Below are 19,752 nucleotides of genomic sequence, written 5' to 3'. Positions count from 1 at the left end.
ACATGTAATAGGAAAAACATTCATCCTTCAGCTTTGTTTCTTCTTCATTAGGAAATACTCAGGAAAACTTTGGGGAAAAAAATAAGATTTAACATCATTGTATTTATTAGGTTCTGAAACAATACACATTCACATCCTTTTGAGTACAGTACATTTGGCACAATAATAATGTTTACGATGAAATAACACTAATGAATGGCAAGAGATTCAAATTACATCCATAAGAAAAAAATTCTGTACAAATAAATCCTCACAATAAAAAAAAAACTACCCCCCAAATACATTTTATATTTAGCCAGAACTATTCTGCACATAATTTAAAAAGAGGTAATTTGTAAGCCTTTTTTGGAGAGAATTATTTTTCAGCCTATAGAGAAAAACGTGTTTCCATTTTTTAATAAAGTCTATTTGGGATGAAAAACAAGAAACAATGGATTCTTTATAATAATAATTATTATTAATAATCTTTTTGGCATTTTGCACTCATTTTACAAAGGAGGAACAGGAAAGATTTTACAGAACAGGCAGAAATGTAACAGAATGTCCATTTTTAAGAATTATCTTTAAAAAATGTTCAAGGTAACAGACAAACCTTCTGATGTAAACCCAATGCAGAGGATCTGACTATTTATATTGAAGAAATATCTGCCCATGCAAAAGTTTTTATCTCCTTGACTTTTCTCTTAGCATCCTACCAAACATTGCAGGTGCTGAGGCCTCTTGAAATACAAATGTTTGCTGATTACCTTCACATTAGAAATGGAAATACAGACTACATAGCTTGCTTCCAAAAGCCTTATGGGACACTTTTATTCCTTCAAAATAAATGCTCAAGAGTTTTGTGTAAAGGCCTCTTGTTGTACAAACAGTAGTGCACTATCTGATAACTTGTCTTCCTAGCCAGTCTACTCACCTATGGAAAAGAATGCTTTAGCATTGTGATCAGTTCTTGCCTGGATGTCAAAAGCTAACCGTGATGAGAAATAAACAGAGCCAGTGGCGAGACACAAATTGATGGGCAGTTCTACAATATATTTCTAAAAGAGAAAGAAATTTAAACATTGAGATGATGCAATCATTAAGATGTTTCTGTGCTGGTACTCAGCTCCAGAAGCTAGTCTTTTCCCAGTACAAAAGATTACTGAAGATAAATTAAATTAAACTAAAGGCTTGACCCATTATTACACCTGTAGGCCAGACAACACATTAATTGATATATCATAATATTTAATATTTTGAAATCATCATAAGAATATATATAATAATTACACCTGAGTTTTAAAAACAAAACAAAATGGAACTGAATGTTGTCATCAGTAACAGGCTATGAGCAGCCAGACGCAAAACTGACACAAACTCATCTGCTTGAGACCAAGAATATCTCTTAAAGCCAATGATTCACACTTTATCCACCACGATTTGTAACATTCCTTTCTCTTTCCGAGCTCTATCGTGTCATAATAGAGTTGACGAGAACTATACAAGAGATTTAGTATAGCTTAATATATGTCTACATCTTTTATAACAAAAACCTCATCTCTCTGACAGTAACTTGAACCAATACACATACAAGAGTATTGCACATGGACATTATTATAATTATTCTTTCATAGACTAACATTTTAATAGTATGCCTGAACATGCAGCAGTTGATACCTCTATATTCAATGAATTCCACAGGCCTTGCAGCAAACACTATATACAAAATCTCACCTGTACAAAAGGCAAAAAAGCGTCTTTAGTGCCACTTTGCCAATCACAAGTATATATATTTTTGTGCAGCTGGAAATCCATGTGCAACAATTAAAATGGATTCCAATGACCGCTCACTCAGTCCAGTAAAATACATAATAAAATGACCTCAGCGATACATGTACACAAAAAAAAAAACAAAACCAAACCCCAACAAACCAAACAAACCACAGGGTACTCCTGGAAATATAAGTACATAACACTGTTAGCGTATCTACAGGAGGTAACTTCACATTAGTAATATTGTCCATATGAGTTACCATTTCAATTCATACACAAAAAATTCAATTTACAACTTTCAATAACGTCAGTTTGTGAATGTTTGATCTTCGGTTTTTTTAACACACTTCCACATAATGCATGTGTAGCTTTATTCTGTGTCTTCTAAAAGCAGATTTCTCTTTAGATTTTTAACATAAAAACCAACAAACACAGTAGTACTATGGTTTTGTAAAAGTGTGCAAAAGTAACACACTGCTGACAAAATAAATATAAATACGAAATTATTTATCAACTTAGCTACAATGGAAAAGGCAAATTTATAATGTTTATAATTAATTTTTTATGTAAAATTAACTGTAAACATTTGCAAACTTGCCATCACATTAATGGTTCATTTAAATGGATATTAAATTTGGTAACATGGATAGTACATCCAATTGCCTGAAAAACTGTAAAATGCCTATATATAGCTGTGTTAAAGTACTATAGGCTTTTTATTCTTTAGCCCTTTAGTAACTATCCATATAGTATCTATTTCCCGCTTTAAATAAAATTTCAGTTATCTTTGTGACTCTTCTTATTCCCAAGAGTTTTCCATAAATTGTACGAGGAACTTCAAAAGCCTTAATTGATGTGCTGCTTTTTCTCGACGGTTTTAAGTTTGTAGCTCACCACAATAAATTCATATCTGATGATTACACTTCCACAAAGGCAGACTTCTTCGCTTACCAGAAGGGCAACATATTACTTATTTGTTCCAAATCTGAGTGCAGATCTCACCATAACCACCAGTGTAGAAGAAATAGTTCTCACCTTCTTAGCTTAAAGACGTGTGACGATTAGAGAATGTGATCTGCTAAATCGCTTTTAATAGCATGGCTTCATTTTCCATGGAAAAGATGGAATTTTGGCCTCTGGGGAGATCTTAGGAATAAAAGAAAAGTTGCAAATATATGGCAGTGTGTTACATCTACAATTTCTGATACAAAATTATTTTGCATTGCTTTGTGAGACAGAAATTAAGAGTGCTTTCAGGTCAGAAGATTAAAGGAAAAAAACCAATAAATATATACTTTAATTGGGGGTATGGGCTCAGGGTAAAAGAAGTAGTTCTTGATCTACTGAGTCTCAGTAATTTGACGATCTCTTCAGAATCACTTCTTGCAACATCATTCATCTGTCAGCCTACCGTTGTCTACGGCAGTAGCTCTTCTCCAAAATAAGAGAACCCTTTAAATTCTTCTTGATTGATTTGTTTTACAATTGTCTCATCCACTAGTGTTAATACTGGTTCTTCTCGTGTAAAGTCTTGATCAAAGTTATTTACATCCCTTTTGGTTTTCTGAGAAGAAAAATACAAATAAAGTGAATGGTAAAACAGCACAGTAAAATAAAAGGTGCTCTCCTTTTTCTACATCCCCCCCCAAAAGGCTGAATTTTCTGGAATGATTGAAATAAAAGAGGAGCTACTTCACACAAAGAATAACAGACGTATGACAGAAGCTACAGGAGCAAGTACTATAAATGAGTTTGGGAGATGCCACAGAAGCAGTACTATAAATGAGTTCCCAGAGACTCACAGGTCTCTGACAGGTGAAGGAATAGCAGTATGATGATAAAGCAGGAAGCTGAGAGTAGGACTAGTTTAAAAAAGGCTTTGGCATAGTAGGTGGTACAGCCGTTTCCTCTTAAATTTGAACATAACGGTATTTCCTTTCAGAGGCACAGAGTGAACCGATTTAATTGTTTTCCCCACAATATATATATAGCTATATATAGCCTACCATTTCAACTCTAAGTTAACTGTTTCTTTATATCTCACTACACTTGGCTTTAAAATTAAGATGTAGACCTTGCAACAGTTCTCAGTCCAAAATCTTAAGTTCCACATTAGCAACTCAGATTTCCTAATGCAGCCAAATGTCATTCAGAGCACCGCAGCAAAGTGTGAAATGCTGGCTCCAGAGAAATCCACCTCAGAACTCTTCTTATTTTAATGGCACCAGGATTTCCCCACTGAAGTCTAAAGCACTTTGGTCTTTCATCAAAGTTGGGCCGACAAAATGCAACTGTACATGTTGTGGTTGGGATTAAGACATATTAACTAGAAACAGCCTTGGGGAGGCCAACTCATTGCCCTCAGGGCACTCATGACAATGACTATCTGAGACCATTTACATTTTAAAGAAATTTAAGGCTACAGGGGAAAACATTCCCCACGGTCATTCCCTTGAGACCTGCACTGTTGGATGTTTTCCATGTTAGCAGCACATTTCAGGCATGTACAGCTTCAGGGAATCGGAACAAGCATTTTCCTTTACACTTTGTCTTTTTTCTCTTTGTTTCATGAAATCTAATAGTTACCTGAGTGACAATGGAGGCACACTGACACGTTGAAAACTACCTTTGTGTCCATCCTGCACATGTCTGAGATCCAGATGATACCAGAAACAGAATAGCTATTTGACTTGCAAAGTAAAATGATGAATATAAAGTGATTCATCATAAAGTACATTAGTGTATTCCAAATGGCATATATGCCTTCTTTCGATGTAGGTAAGTTCTCCTATAAAATATAGATGTAAATGTATTTCCTTCATCAGCGCTACTGAGGCACTAAACCAAATATTTTTCTTTTTCGTAACTGTAAAATGGTCATAGCAACCTTCACCTACATTGTTTGTAATATAGATATACTACATAAAGAGCAAGGGTCCTGGCTTTGGGTTTATGTTTTTTTCCCAGCCATTTGGGCAAATGCTGCAAAGTAAGAATGAAATTCCATATGAATTTTTAAACGCATTACATTGCAACTATATCTACATTCTTCTTGTTCCTCGTGTCCTACCATAGTATTTTCACACACATACAATGAATTTGCTACAGGAAGTCACTGTAGCAGAAGGAGGTAAGTGGATATTTGTAGAAAGTAGAATTCAAACTCAGAACTGTAGTTACATGCAAGAGAAATGTGACTACACTCACACATTAACCATTAGCTATCCAGGGCAAATAAGCTCTGGACTAGCTGAGAACAAATACAATATATATTATTTTCAGGTTTTCATACTGAATGTATTTCTGAAAAGTGTTATTTCCTTGCTGAAGCTAAAATAATAAGATGACAAATTCCTCAAAGCCTATCAGAGGCAAGTAATTCCCAATACCTACTTTTTTCCAGAAACCCACCACTAAGTCCAGAAAACCACCACTAAGATTTGTGAAGGTGTAAGGTGAAAAAGAGTGCAGATGAGTACATCTGAAAAACTGACTCAACACAGGTGTACCTAAATCCTATTGATTAAAAATAATTGTACTTCCAGTAGAACTTCAAGCCACAAACACACAAAGTTATTTGCTTAGATTTAAGAGCCTAGCATGTCTTAAAATATGCCTTCAACACCAAAGAAGGAAATAGAAGTTTCTACTCTCTCAGATTTATAAACAATTCCATGTTTTTTTGGCATCATAGATGTAAGACACCCAATTTATTAACAGGACAAGTCTGGAGCAATTTAAGATTGCAAAGATATACTAGCAAGCCACTAACTAACCAATTGATGAAGTGAGATTAAATAAATCCCAGGGAACAAAAGTGAGTGGATTAAGCCATACAAGACAAAAGGTAGAGTTCATAACCAGTGCTTCTTTTCAACAGAAAGATTTATTTGAGAAACCCTCCTTAGCAACTTAGGCACTTTCTTCCTGAAGCTAAGACTATTTTGCAAGGCCCCATCTGCTAAGACGAAACAGGTCTGGCCACATTTCTGCTACTATTGCTATTTTAATGTACTTGCACTATAAGCCAACATGAACCAATAGTTGCAGCACGAGGGCTCAGGATGAAGGTATGAGGGGCTGTGGCTGTCTCCTAGCAGAGAAGCTGAGAAAAGAAAGATCTGCAAGGTAAGGAGAGTATATGAAAGAAACAGAGTGCAGCTATTATCCAACTTTGAACATTAAAAAAAGTATCATGAAGAAAAAAGGAAAAATATTTAGATTGGCTGGCAACTGCATCATTAAAAATGCAGTAATTAAATAGGTGGGATTCTGTTTATTTAGCCTGTAGCTCCTGAGACTTTGGGACACCTTATTTTTAACTTTTCAAACTTTTTTCCAGGTAAGATTTTTCAGTTTCAGATGACTGAAGAAACTAGGGCTTATCAGGGAAAAAAAAAACCCCAAAACCACAGCTGTCTACCCAATCACAGAGAAATTCAATTAGGTTTCAGATGCTACTTTTTTTTGCTCTAGACTACCCAAACACCTTGTGTTCGGCATGTGTCAATGTTACACCAGAGCAGGGGTACAGCAGCTACCCAAGAGCTTCCAACAATAGGTGCCAAATTCCACACTGCACAGAAACTGCTCTGCTGCAGGCAGCATGTGGACAGTCCATCTCCGTCTGACAAAGAGCAGCGGCACTGCCACAGCACTTGTAATCACTAAAAATGACATGACTCCAATTCTAGGTCTCATCTGAAAGATGGCTCCTCCACCAGCATGGTATCTCTGACAGCGAGAAGGAAGAGTGACTCACTACCTCTTGTGCAGGAAATGCGCCAGCTAGCTGATCTTTTTTTTTTTTTTCCCCCAGCAGCATGGATGCTTCATAGGTCTCCTGTGTGAGCACTGATCTAGTGTAACCTGCTTATCCTGGGAGACGTGGTGGACCTGCTTCATGCTGGTGGTACAACCTGATTAGATGTAACACTTATGCTGGAGAAATAGAACCCCTTGAATTAATAAATATTAACATGACCTACTAACCATCACGGAGGACAATTTTTAGGTCAAAGTCATGTTTTCTTCTATTCAAAGATTACTGGTTCTGTTTGAAGAACTAGAGGTAGTGGAAATTTTAAAAGACTGCCTCCTCCTAAAACACCATTTAATCAACTCTCCTAGTTGGTCTGTACAACTTTGGACAAAGAGATATTGTCTTGTGAGTCAAAACGCTTTTTTTCTTAAATCTCTCTCATAATTACTAAAGGATTAAAAGGAACTTCATATGCTACTAACAAGCACACATCAAACAGTGGTTTTCTGAACTGCTTTTATTTTCACTACCATTTAAATGAAAAATCAATTTTCTACCTACAGTCACAGACTCAAGCTTAAAAAACCTGCAAAGCATACTTAATAAGCTTTACAGTGTCAAGGGTTACTATCCTTGTCTGTTAAGGGTTACTAAATGACACTATATGAATTGCAACAGTGAAAAAAGAAATTTAAGTTGATGTTCTTTCACTGAAAATACATTACGAAAGTTAGAACTTGCCATTCCTTTCATTAGTCTCATGAAGCAAATGTGAATGACACGAGTTTGATATTGAAAAACCACAGAAACCCTTGCAAGAAGGCACCTGACAGAGGATGTTCCAAATCGGGGAACTCAGCAAAGTTTGGGCACCTCATCAGCTGTGTCATGAGGCCAAGAGGCTTGGTGGACTCTCTTCCGCCTAACAAGGATTAAATTAATTCTCCAGCTTGGAGGCATTAAAAGGCATCTGTCTCTATTCTATTATTTATTTTCATATAATTTGCACAAAAATCACCACAACCCTTTCAAGTCCTTTGCAGGCTTAATGGCTCCACCGAATTGGGCTGGAATTACTCAGCAGGTTCAAAGCCTACTCAGGGAAGGTGAAAGAAAGATGGAGGTGGCGGCTAGAAAACAAAACTGCCACAAAAGTCTAGGTTTTCTATTTTAGTATGATTTTCCTACAAATTCACAATATGCTGTTTAATTATAACTGTAGGAGTCCTCTTTAAATCTATTAATAGATTTCTCTTTAGTTTAGTAGAATGAGGAGCTAATCCAGAACAGACAGCCAATACAAGTGAAGCCAGAAATTATCATTATAACAATGAACCAATACGTTGGAAGAAAAAATTACTGTGCTATGATATTTTTCATTAAGTGGACCTTTTGACACAAAATATATACAAAGCTCATCCATCATTTTCACAGTCTGAGATACTGTCAGCATGGAAATGCAGATGCAGACTGGCCTGTCTCTGTCACTGAATGAAAGATCTTTAACTTTACTCCACTACAATTTTCTGTCAGTAGCAGTGCTTGATGTCTCTTCATATATTTTGAAGCCCACAATGAAACCCCAGAGTTTGTCATTTGTTTGGGGAGCTTTACCACAGAAACCTTCCAGTGCAGTGCGCGGCTACATCAGCCGCACGGCAAACACGCGGCAGGCACATTAAATCCGGGCAGGAAGCTGCTGCAGTTTCGGTGTGCAGCTACAGAAGCATGGGACAGCAGTGCAGCAAGAGTCACACCTTCTCATATGTATTACACAGTATCATTTAATTTTGTCCACAATTTTACTTCAATAAGAAATAAATGATTCCCACGTTTGACACTGTATCATCAAGGAAAAAATTCTTAGATCAGGACGATCAGAGTTTAAATATTTTGTGTTTACCTCATCACTGATTAGATATTCAGATTATTTTTCTCGAGAAAACGAAAACTCAAGACTTCAAACAAGCTAGTTTGAAGTACAAGGTTATGTGGCTAACCTCACATATCACTGTCCTCTCATTCACCTCTCTTTATTATGATAACAAAAACCGCAGCACAGGCAGAGATCACTTTGCATCAATGATGGAATCTCTTTTCATAAAGTTGTAGTAGTTTCTAAAAACTACTGAGACCCACTGTACTGAGCACTCACTTTCACACATAACTCATTCTATATCTACAGCAAATCAGTATGAATAATGTGAAAGAAATGGTCTGAGAAGCAGAACACTTCAGGCCTGTCTTTCTGTTTATTCTGGTGATGCCTATTCACAGTATTTGCACACCCTGAGAATCTGTATCTGTATCATTCTAGTATTTCCTAGAATGTCTTATTTAAGATAATATGAAATATGTTATCAGAATAACTCTACAAGTTATTAAATTTTTTTAGTATGTTAATTGCTCTTTTCACAGATGGAAGAGTTACAACAGATCAGCCATGAGCTGCAGTATAGTCAATGGAAGGTTATGATGATAAAAAAGGTTTTGAAACCAAGCAGTTTTTACAAGTATACCAACATCCATTACTTCCAAGCAGAGGGAGGGCTTTTGTGCTCCTAGATTATGCTTTCATTAGATGTAAAGGACACCAAATTAAGAGAAAGAAGTGGGAAAAACCCCCACTCAATAAAGATGTTAATTGACAATGAAACAGTATTTGAAAAGCATGCCAACCTATGCAGTCCACAATTTAATCTGTATGGAAGTACACATATATTTAATAAACACCAAGCTAATTCACAGAACTATGAATTTTAAACCAGATCATTTGTGATCCAGTGAACTGAAACCACCTTTACACTGAAACAGTATGTATCTTTCCTAGGAATGTAAAATGGGTCAACTAGGAAGGAGGAATAACCTAAACGATTAGGGGGTACAAACATCTAATGACTACATGGCCAGGATGCCAGCCTTAGTATTTAACTTTTGCACAGCCCTTCTCCTATCCTACACCCAAAACCCACCGCAACAAAACAAACACCAAGCCAAACAAAATCAAAGCTCTGCAGGTTCACTGACAACCACCCCATGTTCGCAGTCTGGGCAACGAACCTCACCCAGGACAAGCTGCTGTGTAACCGTTCCATACCGGGGTACAGTTTTAGCATGAACAAGTACACAGCACTAGAGCTACACATACCAAACCTGTTTTCTTCACAGCCTGATTGCTAAAGCACAACAGTTATCTCTGAGTAAAACAAGGATGGAGATAGATTTCAGAGGAGCTGCAGGGGAGGTCAGCACTACAGCTTCCCACCCATGGTTAGTCCTTTACTCTCAAGATCAGTCCTGTCTACCTTATCAGGGCTTGCTTCCATTTTCGGACTTAATCATGACATAGCCACTGCACATAAGCTGTATATTGGTAGAATACAACCATTTTTAGAGTGAAAAAAATTGCAGGGGAAGAGTGCCAACATCTGAATTTCTACACTATATTTTTCCCTTATAGTAGGTTTCTTTGAGGGTTTAAGTACATGGGAAACAATTTTATATTTCTACTTGGGGTGGGGAGGTTATATGAGAAGAGAAAGTAATGGAACAATCATACGAAAATACCCTTCATCTGCACAATGCAATTCCTATTGCAAATTTTATGATCCACTCTGCAGCACAGATTTTATATGTGTGCCTCTCTAATTCACCTTATATTGGCAAGCCTCCACTTACATCCTCAACTGCTCTAAGGTCAGGATCACCAATATCACCTCCCCTCTTACATCCTGGCAGACATCCAAGATCAGTCCATTTTCGGTTGTGTTTTGAAATTGCATTTTAACCATTGTTGTTACAGCAGAGTTACAGTAGTCAGAGCTGGTGCATCTGTGACATGCTAAACCACCTGCTGGTGAGTCCTCAAATACATGTGTAGAAGTCTTTTTGTCTTCCTGATCACTAGCACTTTAGCACAAAAGACTGGCTATACCCTGAAAATGGAGCTGACTTGCAAAGCAGAGAGAAAAATAATGCTGGACAGTTGGTAAGTCTAGGACACAAGTCCCTAGAATTCCAGTGGCTTCCAGGAGACATCTCATAAATCACTGAAAAATTACCCAAATACACATAGTCTAGCAGTGCACTGAGATATTTGACCAGATTTATTCTGTAAAAGATCAGTAGGTTTACTTTGGTTTCCATTCTTTAAGCAATCACAAAGACAAGGAATAAATTAAAGGAGAATCTGATGCTAGGGAATAGGTGAATGATATAATGAAGTATTTTGGTACTCATATGTCTGCTATGTATCTTGAATAAATACTGACCGGCTGACTTGCTGATGTTTTATTCTGCCTCCAGTCACCTACCCCACTTAATTACAGAAAAGTTACATGTTATGAAAACCTTTCTGAATATGTTATGAAATTATAAATATATAGCAGTATCTTGTGATTCTGAGCCCCTCCTCTATCAAGGAGGCATGGACAGGTGCACTGTGACACTGGACGCGAAGAAACACCACAGTGTGAAAGGTAATAGCAAGCACATACACTGGGAGCATCATTCCAAGACTCAGCTGCACACTAGAATGGTTTGCACTGTAGGCTGTAGAGCAGGCATGCTACAGGGTTTTTGGCAAGACTGCCGCCTTCAAAATATTTTGGGAAACCCGTGCTCTTTGATTATGATCTCTAGCTCATTAAGAATCAAGCTTTCAGTTTGACACGGATGATACATATGACAGGCTTTCATACAGAGAAATGGTATAACAGGTCTAGCCTTATACAAATCGAGAAAGCTACACAGTAATGGTTTAATTTTAAGACTACTAAATTGTTAGAGATCATATTTTTAAATCTAATGATTATTTTTAAGTCTTTATAGAGACATATTAAAATAAAGATATATGTGACTTTTCAGGGAGCAGCCGATGCTGCTATCTCTTTTTTTTTTAAACTAATGCACATACTCATACAAATTGTAGACTGAAAAAAACCTGCATTGCACAACTATGCATGAATGCCTACTACTTCTGCATCTCAATATATCTCCTTTCCACCTTTCCTCCAGACACTGGAACTGCTTTTTTTGGAACACAGTTTTATTAAAGGAGCTCAGTAAAATATAGCACAGTTTGTAGTGACACTGGTTTCATTCTTTGTTCTGCTACTGATCTGCTTTGAGCTTGAGTAATTTTCTCCTCACTATGCATCTCATTTTCTTCCTATTTTTGTTTTCCTATACATGGATTGTGATCTCTCAGTCTATCATTATCTATGACCTCTCGATTGTCTCTCACCCATACGGCTTTTTGCACTGTGGGAACCTCGTCTTGCTGGGAACTCAAGCTGTTATTGTGGACCTGAGGGCACAAATTCAATTTCTTTTTCTTCTTGTTCTTTTAAAATAAACACAATCTTTCAGAGAGTCATAGGCAGTCATGATCTTCAATTCCTTCTTTTCCATACTCCATAATCAAGCAAAGGGAATCATTGTTCTGTAGGTCCTTTGCAAACATGAATATGGCATGCAAATCAAGGAACAAGATTTGCGCCTAAGGGTTTTCATAAAAATCTAGACTAAGTGTTCCTCTCATCCAGTGTAATTTAAGCGTATGACTCCTGAAGCATGCTGTTGAGAGGACCAGTACAAGGTCCGTGTCTCCACGGCAAAAAAATCCCTTGTAACAAGCACAGCAGCATAACAACAGGAAAGCAACGGTTAATGAAGTGCTAGGATTCCTTACCATTTAAAGACGCCTTCCCTGTCCTGCTTCTGAAGGTAAGTGCCTACACATCAGCTGCTTCAGTCCACCATCTGCATAGTAGTGCATATGTCAAAAGAATTAAGTTTTGCACTAGTATGCTGAGCCGTGAACATATATTTTGACAAATTCTTGCTGCCCATTTTGAGTGAACATCTTAGTAAGACACTGTTGTTAACTTTATGTTTGCATTAGCATGGTATACTGGTAACACAAAAGGTTCTGCATGAGAAATAAATTCAAAGCCAAAGCTCTTGTACTCTGTGTTCACCGGACTCCAGCTGTGAACGGGACTAGTCACGGACTGCTGCCTTCGATGAGTCTTTGCTTTTTTCTGATAAATTCCTCTCCACAGTCTGGTAAAGAGCCAGATGCTACTGCTTCTGAATCACCTGGTGTTTTGCCACTGGCTTTTAATGACATCAGAAACAGGCCCAATCCAGGAGTATTATTTATTATCTACATTAATATGAAACTAAAACGTTTCTGTTTGAATGCTTAAGAATGCACTGTAAAGTAACCATGATAATATGATTTCACTTAATGGTTTATATTACTTTCTGAAAATAGCACTGGAGATTAAAGCAGCCAAAAAGTGAACGAGAATTTGTCTTATTCTGAGGAAGCCCGAAAGTAAAGCAGGAACACTCTGGCTGCTTATCACTCCACCTCAATGGGCACCACTTAACAATGTACGTTTAACAGATGGTTAAATGAAATTAATTATCTAGTATGAACAGATTTTAGTGCTATAAGACCAGGACTCAACAAAACCAAACAAATACTGCTGGATCCCCAGTACAGAATCAAAAGCGGCATAATAAAAATTTTTTAACTTATAAATATTTGGGAAGCTGCAGTGCTGGTAAGTAGCTTTCAAACTTCTGTAATTCTAGTGTTGTGGTAATCACAGCTAAAACCAGCTGCTGCAGGCACTGTCACTGAAGAGAATAAAAACAAAAGAATAAGACTAACTGAATGAGCAAATTCTGGGAAAAGAGAGCCTTGTTCATTCAAACATCTAACACTGAAATCCCTTAAAAATATCAGCTCACTTATTCTTGATTTCTCTAAGTTGTGATACAAGCTGCACATAAGCCCCTCAAAATATATATACTTAACACCCTGAGCAAATTTAGTGGTTGTACAAAGTGCCAAGCTAGTTGAAGTGCTTTAGAAACCAAAGTCCTTTAGTTTGTTGGGGGAAGAGGCAGAGTATTACAGCCTTCTCTGCCCTGCCCAGCCACATGCTAGACCGACTGGTATGAGCTACGTTGCAGGCAGTTATGGTACTGTTGTTCACAACTGTCTACTGCAGGCTCAACTGAGATCTCAAACTTCCTTGCCACCAATAGCCAGTGCTTCTCAGTCAGCAGTGACCTGGCTAACACTTGAACCAGTAGCAGAAAAGTGTAACTTTTAGGAACCAGCTGACATGAAATACTCTAATTCATGACACCCTGTGGCAAGGGGCAGCGTGCAAAAGAAAGAAGTATTGGACTTTAACGACTATGGCTCTTTGTAATAAAAAGGCTAAGTCCCAAAAGTCCACATCCAAATATAAAAACTATTTCTTTAGTTTTTATAAAGAATATATGTTAACTGTTCTGACAAATACAGCTATTTCCCCATTTCTAAACCTCTTTTTGTACACCAGTATTAATCACCACGGTGTCATTCTCAGGAGAAAGCCCACTGTCTTCCTATGCCTGAAACATCCGCAGCAAGTGGGGAATACATAATGTGCAATGTTTAACAATGGTACATGAGGGTTTGAGGTCTCAAGATCACTCCCCAGTGTTTTATCTAAGCAGTAACACTTCATGCAAAAGCATGCAGTAATAGCCCCTTGCGTGCCCATCTGCTAAATGCTCATTGCCATGCACTGATGACTGAATGGAAATATATTATGAAACTGAAGGGACATCTCAAGGTTATTAGGCCTAAAAATGGACCTACCTTGACATTTTCCCCATATTGAAGGCCTTACCTTAAAGAGGGACATTCACACTGAAGCAAACTTGAAAAGAGAGAACATTTATACACAAAGAAATTTACTTGGCCTGTAATTTCCTAAGTTCCTTTTGGTGTTACTGAATGATACTGCATTTTACAGGGCTTCTTCCCCACAGCGTAAAAGAAAAGTCGTAATTCTGCACGTATGACGATACAATCCACTGTCACAAAAAAATAGAGGCGTGCCAAAAAACCCCACCAAAACAGTATCATGACTTCCCAACACCAGGTTAAAAATCCCTCATTAAAAAGTAAAAAAAAAAATCTTTGCCTGTTAGCAGTCATGTATGAAAACAAATCTGAGATTATAAAACTTTTGTTTCCGGCTAATGTATGTGAAAGTTTTCTCCAGAAACGCGGTCCCTCTTTAAGGATTCCAGCCATATTTCACAGTAAGCAGACGGTTGCTGCAGCAATTTAAACACACACGTCTCTAATTGAACACATTTTCGGGAGGCGTTCAGCGAGGCACCTACCCATTAGGCAGGTGCGGCCTCTGCCTGTTTGCCTGTGCAAACAGGCCAGCTGCACACTCCGTAGGTGCTGATTTGTATTTGCTATTTATTACCCAGTTTCCAAACACTGTGGGCATCTGGCTTGTCATAAGTCATCGACAAAGGGCTGCCAAAATTTTGCCAGTTTTTCACTCATTTAGGGGAGGGAGAAAATAGAATTCCCAGTGCTCACTGACTCCAGTTGTAACCCACAATCATTGGCTAGGACTAGAATTTCGTATTTGGGAATGATTTTATTTCAAACCTTTGCTGCAGCACAAAACTGAAACAGGACACATTGCTGGCATCCTTAAGTCAAGACTTAACATGGGATTTTAGGTTCACAAGGAAACTGCATACAGACAATGTGGCTCAGATAGTGATAACTAAGGGGGGAGGGACTTCAGTAACGGTTTATCATTATCTTAGAATTACCGGAGCTAAGAAAGAGGTGCAAATTATGGCAGGAAATTTGAGACTGAGGATCAAGATGAAATCTGCTAACACTGAGGTCTGGTATAGCATAGAACACTCTTCCAAGGGAAGCGCTACGCATTCAGTCAATTTAAAAGCCAGGCTGATCATGAGCATTTGGTTTTTAACACTTCTCAGTCATATTTCTTTGTTGTCACAGAACTGTGTGTTAAGCATCCTGAGATTACCACATAGTGGAAACTGAGGCATGAAAAGGTTAGGTGATGGACCACACCACGGGTTTCCAGAAAATCTGGGAGAAGAACTTCTATATCTTGCAATTCTCAGGTCTCTGCTGTATTTTTAGCTGCTAGACCAACCCTCTACACCTGAGAAGTCAGAACTACAGAAGGAACCTGCAAATATTCAGAAAACATTCTCGGTGATATAACGGTAGGAATGGAAGAGGCTGCAAAACGAAGACAGTCACATTAGATGAACTAAATGGGTCCTTTTGTCAGCAGCTGCAGTTGCTCCATACTGCAAGATACAATTCTGCAATAGACTATTTTGTTCGTTTTGTTTCTAATGATCTTGAAGAAAGTGAGCTTTTAGAATGGAAAACCAAGAAGTTATGAATGCATAGAGAAAATTAAAATAATGTATTCTGTTAAAGCTGCATGTTCATAGTAAATCATTGTAATGCAATTATTTTGTTAACTTCATCTTCGTACAGCCACACTATAAATGGATTGCCACAGGCACTGATAAAGCCATTAGCGATAAAATTTTGGCTTAATTGCTAGAAAGAAATACATATGGCAAACATCTGTTTTACCAGGCTTTGTATTACCCTCTGGCTTAGAGTTCTTCAGCTTTTTCATGCTGAGGACGTCTTAGTCAAGGACGTCTTAGTCGAAGTCTCAAATTTTCCCAATCCTGACATTTACAACAGGGTGGATGAAAACAACAAGTCTGTCTGTTAACATGCAGGTGTTTCTAGGGTTGACAGAGAAAATTTCAGCCTGCAAGGACAGGAGTGTGCCCGCGGTGAGACTGTGCTTGCTGCACAGTGCGTAACAGCTTCCTCCAGTTTCACAGCAACTCGCAGCACACTGAGCCACTGTGACCAACAGCGTAAGAAACATGAGAATGATGTTACTGTGCTGGTCTAATTCTACAAAAACCAAGAAGAAACTGATACTCATATAAGGCTACCCACTGGTTTCAGACAAATTAGCAAATTTTGGGCAGTGATGTTCCTCCACTCTTGGCAAGTGGGACTGGGGTATCATGTATCTTTATGCCACTTGTGCACACCTCTCTGAGCTTCGCTGGCTGATGGCAGTGGCATGTCAGTGGGCCAGAAGTTCAGTCTGGAAGGCCTGCAGCTGGCCAGCTGTGTTGTTAGAAATGGCACAAAGAACCCCTTGCAAGGAATCTAGTAAGATATGGAGAAGATTGAGGAAAAAGCAAAATACACCTTTGCTTCATTGTTCCAAATACAAGCTTTGCCAGGAAATAACAACTTGGGACAACATAAATTTCATCAATACACATTAACGGTGAAGCAGCAATGTGTTTCAACCACTGTCTCGATGCATATTTTATTATTTAGTATGGGATAGAATCATCTCATCATGTCACTAGGCAAGATCTACCACACTTACCACCATATCAATGACTTTGGTAAGAAATTAATCTACCACACCCTTGTTTTCATTTGCAATACGGCAAATATACTTTGAAAATGGAAATAACCAATTCAACCAAGCCAGAAGCATAACCATGGAAACAAAGAAAGATGGAGACGAGAGAATCATTTAATACTGTATCAAGGCCCTTGTGGTTCTTGGGTAATAAATTATGTTGTAAAACATAGCCTGTGTTATGGCTACTGATTAGGAAAATTTTATTCTCCAAATGGAATAAAATTCCAGGAAGAATACGTGAGCCAAAATACCTCGACATAGGAATAAAGTGTCTCAAAGGGATTTCCGTCTCACAACAGTTGCTCTGGAGAAAAGATATCTGTCTGCAAGGTATCGGCCTGCACTGAAACTGTACTTATTTCTTGCATATGCAATTACATATTCATGACTGCATTAAAAGCATCAGGGAAGAATAATATTATTCAGATACTTTCAAGACAGTCTGGGAAACTAAAAATTAGGTTTCAAGAACAGCGGAAATTATCTTCATCATGATCTTCACCAAATTTGCTTCCATTGTCTCTACCTAACACAACCTGGTGTGGCACTCCTGTCACTGCTCAGCAATCTAAACCTCAGCCATTTGTATGAGTGCTTTGCCCAGGGCACTCCTGCAAGCCTCCAGAAAACATAGGCAGTTTTAAAAGGACCTTTTGGACTTCAGCAATTTTCATTCCAAAGCTGGAAACAGTTAGAAAAGAAATTTTAGCTTCCGAAACTTCACTAGAATAATCAAATAATGTACAAACTAGAAGGACATTGCCATTTTTAAAAAGGGGAAAAAGGAAGACCTGGGGAACCATACGCCAGTCAGTCTCACCTCTGCCCCATAAGATCATAGAGCAGATCCTCCTGGAAACTGTGCTAAGGCACGGGGAAAATAAGGAGATGATTGGTGACAGGCAACTTGGTTTCACTAAGGGCAAATCATGCCTGAAGAAATTTGGTGGCCTTCTAAGACAGGGTTACAGTGTTGATGGATAAGGGAAGATGATTGATGTCATCTGCCTGGACTGGTGCAAAGCATTTGACACTGTCCCACATGACATCCTCATCTCTAAACTGAAGAGACATGGATTTGATGGATGGACTGCTTCGTGGATAAGTAATTATTCAGATGTTGCACTAAAAGACTTGTGGTCAATGGCTTGATGTCTAAGTGGAGACCAGTGACACGTGGCATTCCTCAGGGGTCAGTACTGGGACCTGCGCTGTTTAACATCTTTGTTGTTGACATGGACAGTGGGATCGAGTGCACCCTCAGCAAGTTTGCGAATGACACCAAGCTGAGTGGTGAGGTTGACACACCTGAGGGACGGGATGCCATCCAGAGGGACCTGGACAAACTCAAGGAATGGGCCCATGTGAACCTCATGACGTTCAAGAAGGCCAAGTGCAGGGTCCTGCACCTGGGTCGGGGCAACCCTCGGCATCAATACAGGCTGGGGGATGAAGGGATCAAGAGCAGCCCTGCCAAGAAGGACTTGGGGGTACTAGTGGATGAAAAGCCGGCAATGTGCACTCACAGCCAAGAAGGCCAACCCTATCCGGGGCTGCATCCAAAGCAGCATGGCCAGCAGGTCGAGGGAGGACATTCTGCCACTCTACTCTGCTCTGGTGAGACCCCAGCTGGAGTTCTGCGTCCATCTCTGAAGCCCTCACCGCAGGAAAGACATGGACCTGCTGGAGCGGGTCCAGAGGAGGGCCACAAAAATGATCAGAGGGCTGGAGCACCTCTCCTACGAAGAAAGGCTGAGAGAGTGGAAGTGCTGAGAGTGTGGAAGTGTTCAAAAAACGCGTGGATGTGGCACCTCAGGACATGGTTTAGGGAACATGGTGGCGCTGGATTAATGGTTGGACTTGATGATCTTGAAGTTCCTTTCCAACCTAGTGATTCTGTGATTCTGTGAGTTGGGGTGGTTCAGCCTGGAGAAGAGAAGGTTCTGGGGAGAACTTATTGCAGCCTTTCTGTACTTAAGGAGGCTTATAAGAAAGATGGGACAGACCTTTTAGCAGTGCCTGTTGTGATAGGACAAGGGGTAACAGTTTTAAACTAGAAGAGGGAAGATTTAGACTAGTTATAAGGAGGAAATTTTTCACAATGAGGGTGGTGAAACACTGGCACAGGTTGCCCAGAGAGGTGGTAGATGCCCCATCCCTGGAAACACTCAAGGTCAGGTTGGACAGGGCTCTGAGCAACTCAAACCATTCTAGGATTCTATGACATTAATGGTGTATTTCTGGTATAATAAGGAATGTTTGCGTACACCCACAGCATGAATGAGTTTTTAAAAAAATGCCTCAAATATCTGGCTAATAAATAGCTATACAGTGTTTCTTCTAAGTCCAGTTGAAAAATTCAGACTTAAGGCTGGCAGAGCTAGAGACACATACCTGAACTATGGAGAAGCACAGGCCTTATAGTACCACGTAGTATAGCTCCTCAGAAAATCTATTATGGCAGATAAAAGGTAACAGAAAAGGAAGACGGCTGTGCTAACCAAGGAACTCACGTGGTTTTGGGAACAGCAGAGTAGTGAGGCAGAACTGAAGCCAAGTTTATTTCCACACTAGCACTTCTGTGACCTCCCTTGGCAGATTATTCCATTGTCTGATGGGACCTCAGTGTTTGACCATTTTCCCTAATGATTTTACCTGTTTAGCATCAGCATTTTATATTGCCCAGAGTTTATTTGAATGGATCCTATGCTTTATTTTTGTTAAAGTGTGTATGAAATAGTAATTATAAAATTTCCCCCCTTAGTCATCTTAATGGTTGGTCAGAAAATAGATGAATACCTGTGTAAATATATGCATTCTTGCATGAGCCAAATTTTGTATGTGGATGCAAATCTCATTTGAATGCACAAATGACTATATATGTATTGTATG

General features: G+C 38.8%; 1 protein-coding gene across 1 annotated transcript in view; it reads right to left on the bottom strand.

The window, feature by feature from the left end:
• Nucleotides 1–2,885: 2,885 nt before the first annotated feature.
• PRKCE (protein kinase C, epsilon) overlaps nt 2,886–19,752 on the bottom strand; it is a 296,007-nt gene continuing 279,140 nt past the window's right edge. The window contains exon 15 of the mRNA XM_010296719.1: nt 2,886–3,316. Within this exon, the coding sequence (XP_010295021.1) occupies nt 3,170–3,316 (147 nt within the window). The 3' untranslated portion in view covers nt 2,886–3,169. The remainder of the gene's footprint in view (nt 3,317–19,752) is intronic.

This window comes from Phaethon lepturus, unplaced genomic scaffold (assembly GCF_000687285.1).
Source record: "Phaethon lepturus isolate BGI_N335 unplaced genomic scaffold, ASM68728v1 scaffold5041, whole genome shotgun sequence".
NCBI classification, from domain to species: domain Eukaryota; kingdom Metazoa; phylum Chordata; class Aves; order Phaethontiformes; family Phaethontidae; genus Phaethon; species Phaethon lepturus.
Note: the sequence above shows the minus strand (reverse complement) of the source record. Positions and strands in the feature narration are given on the sequence as shown.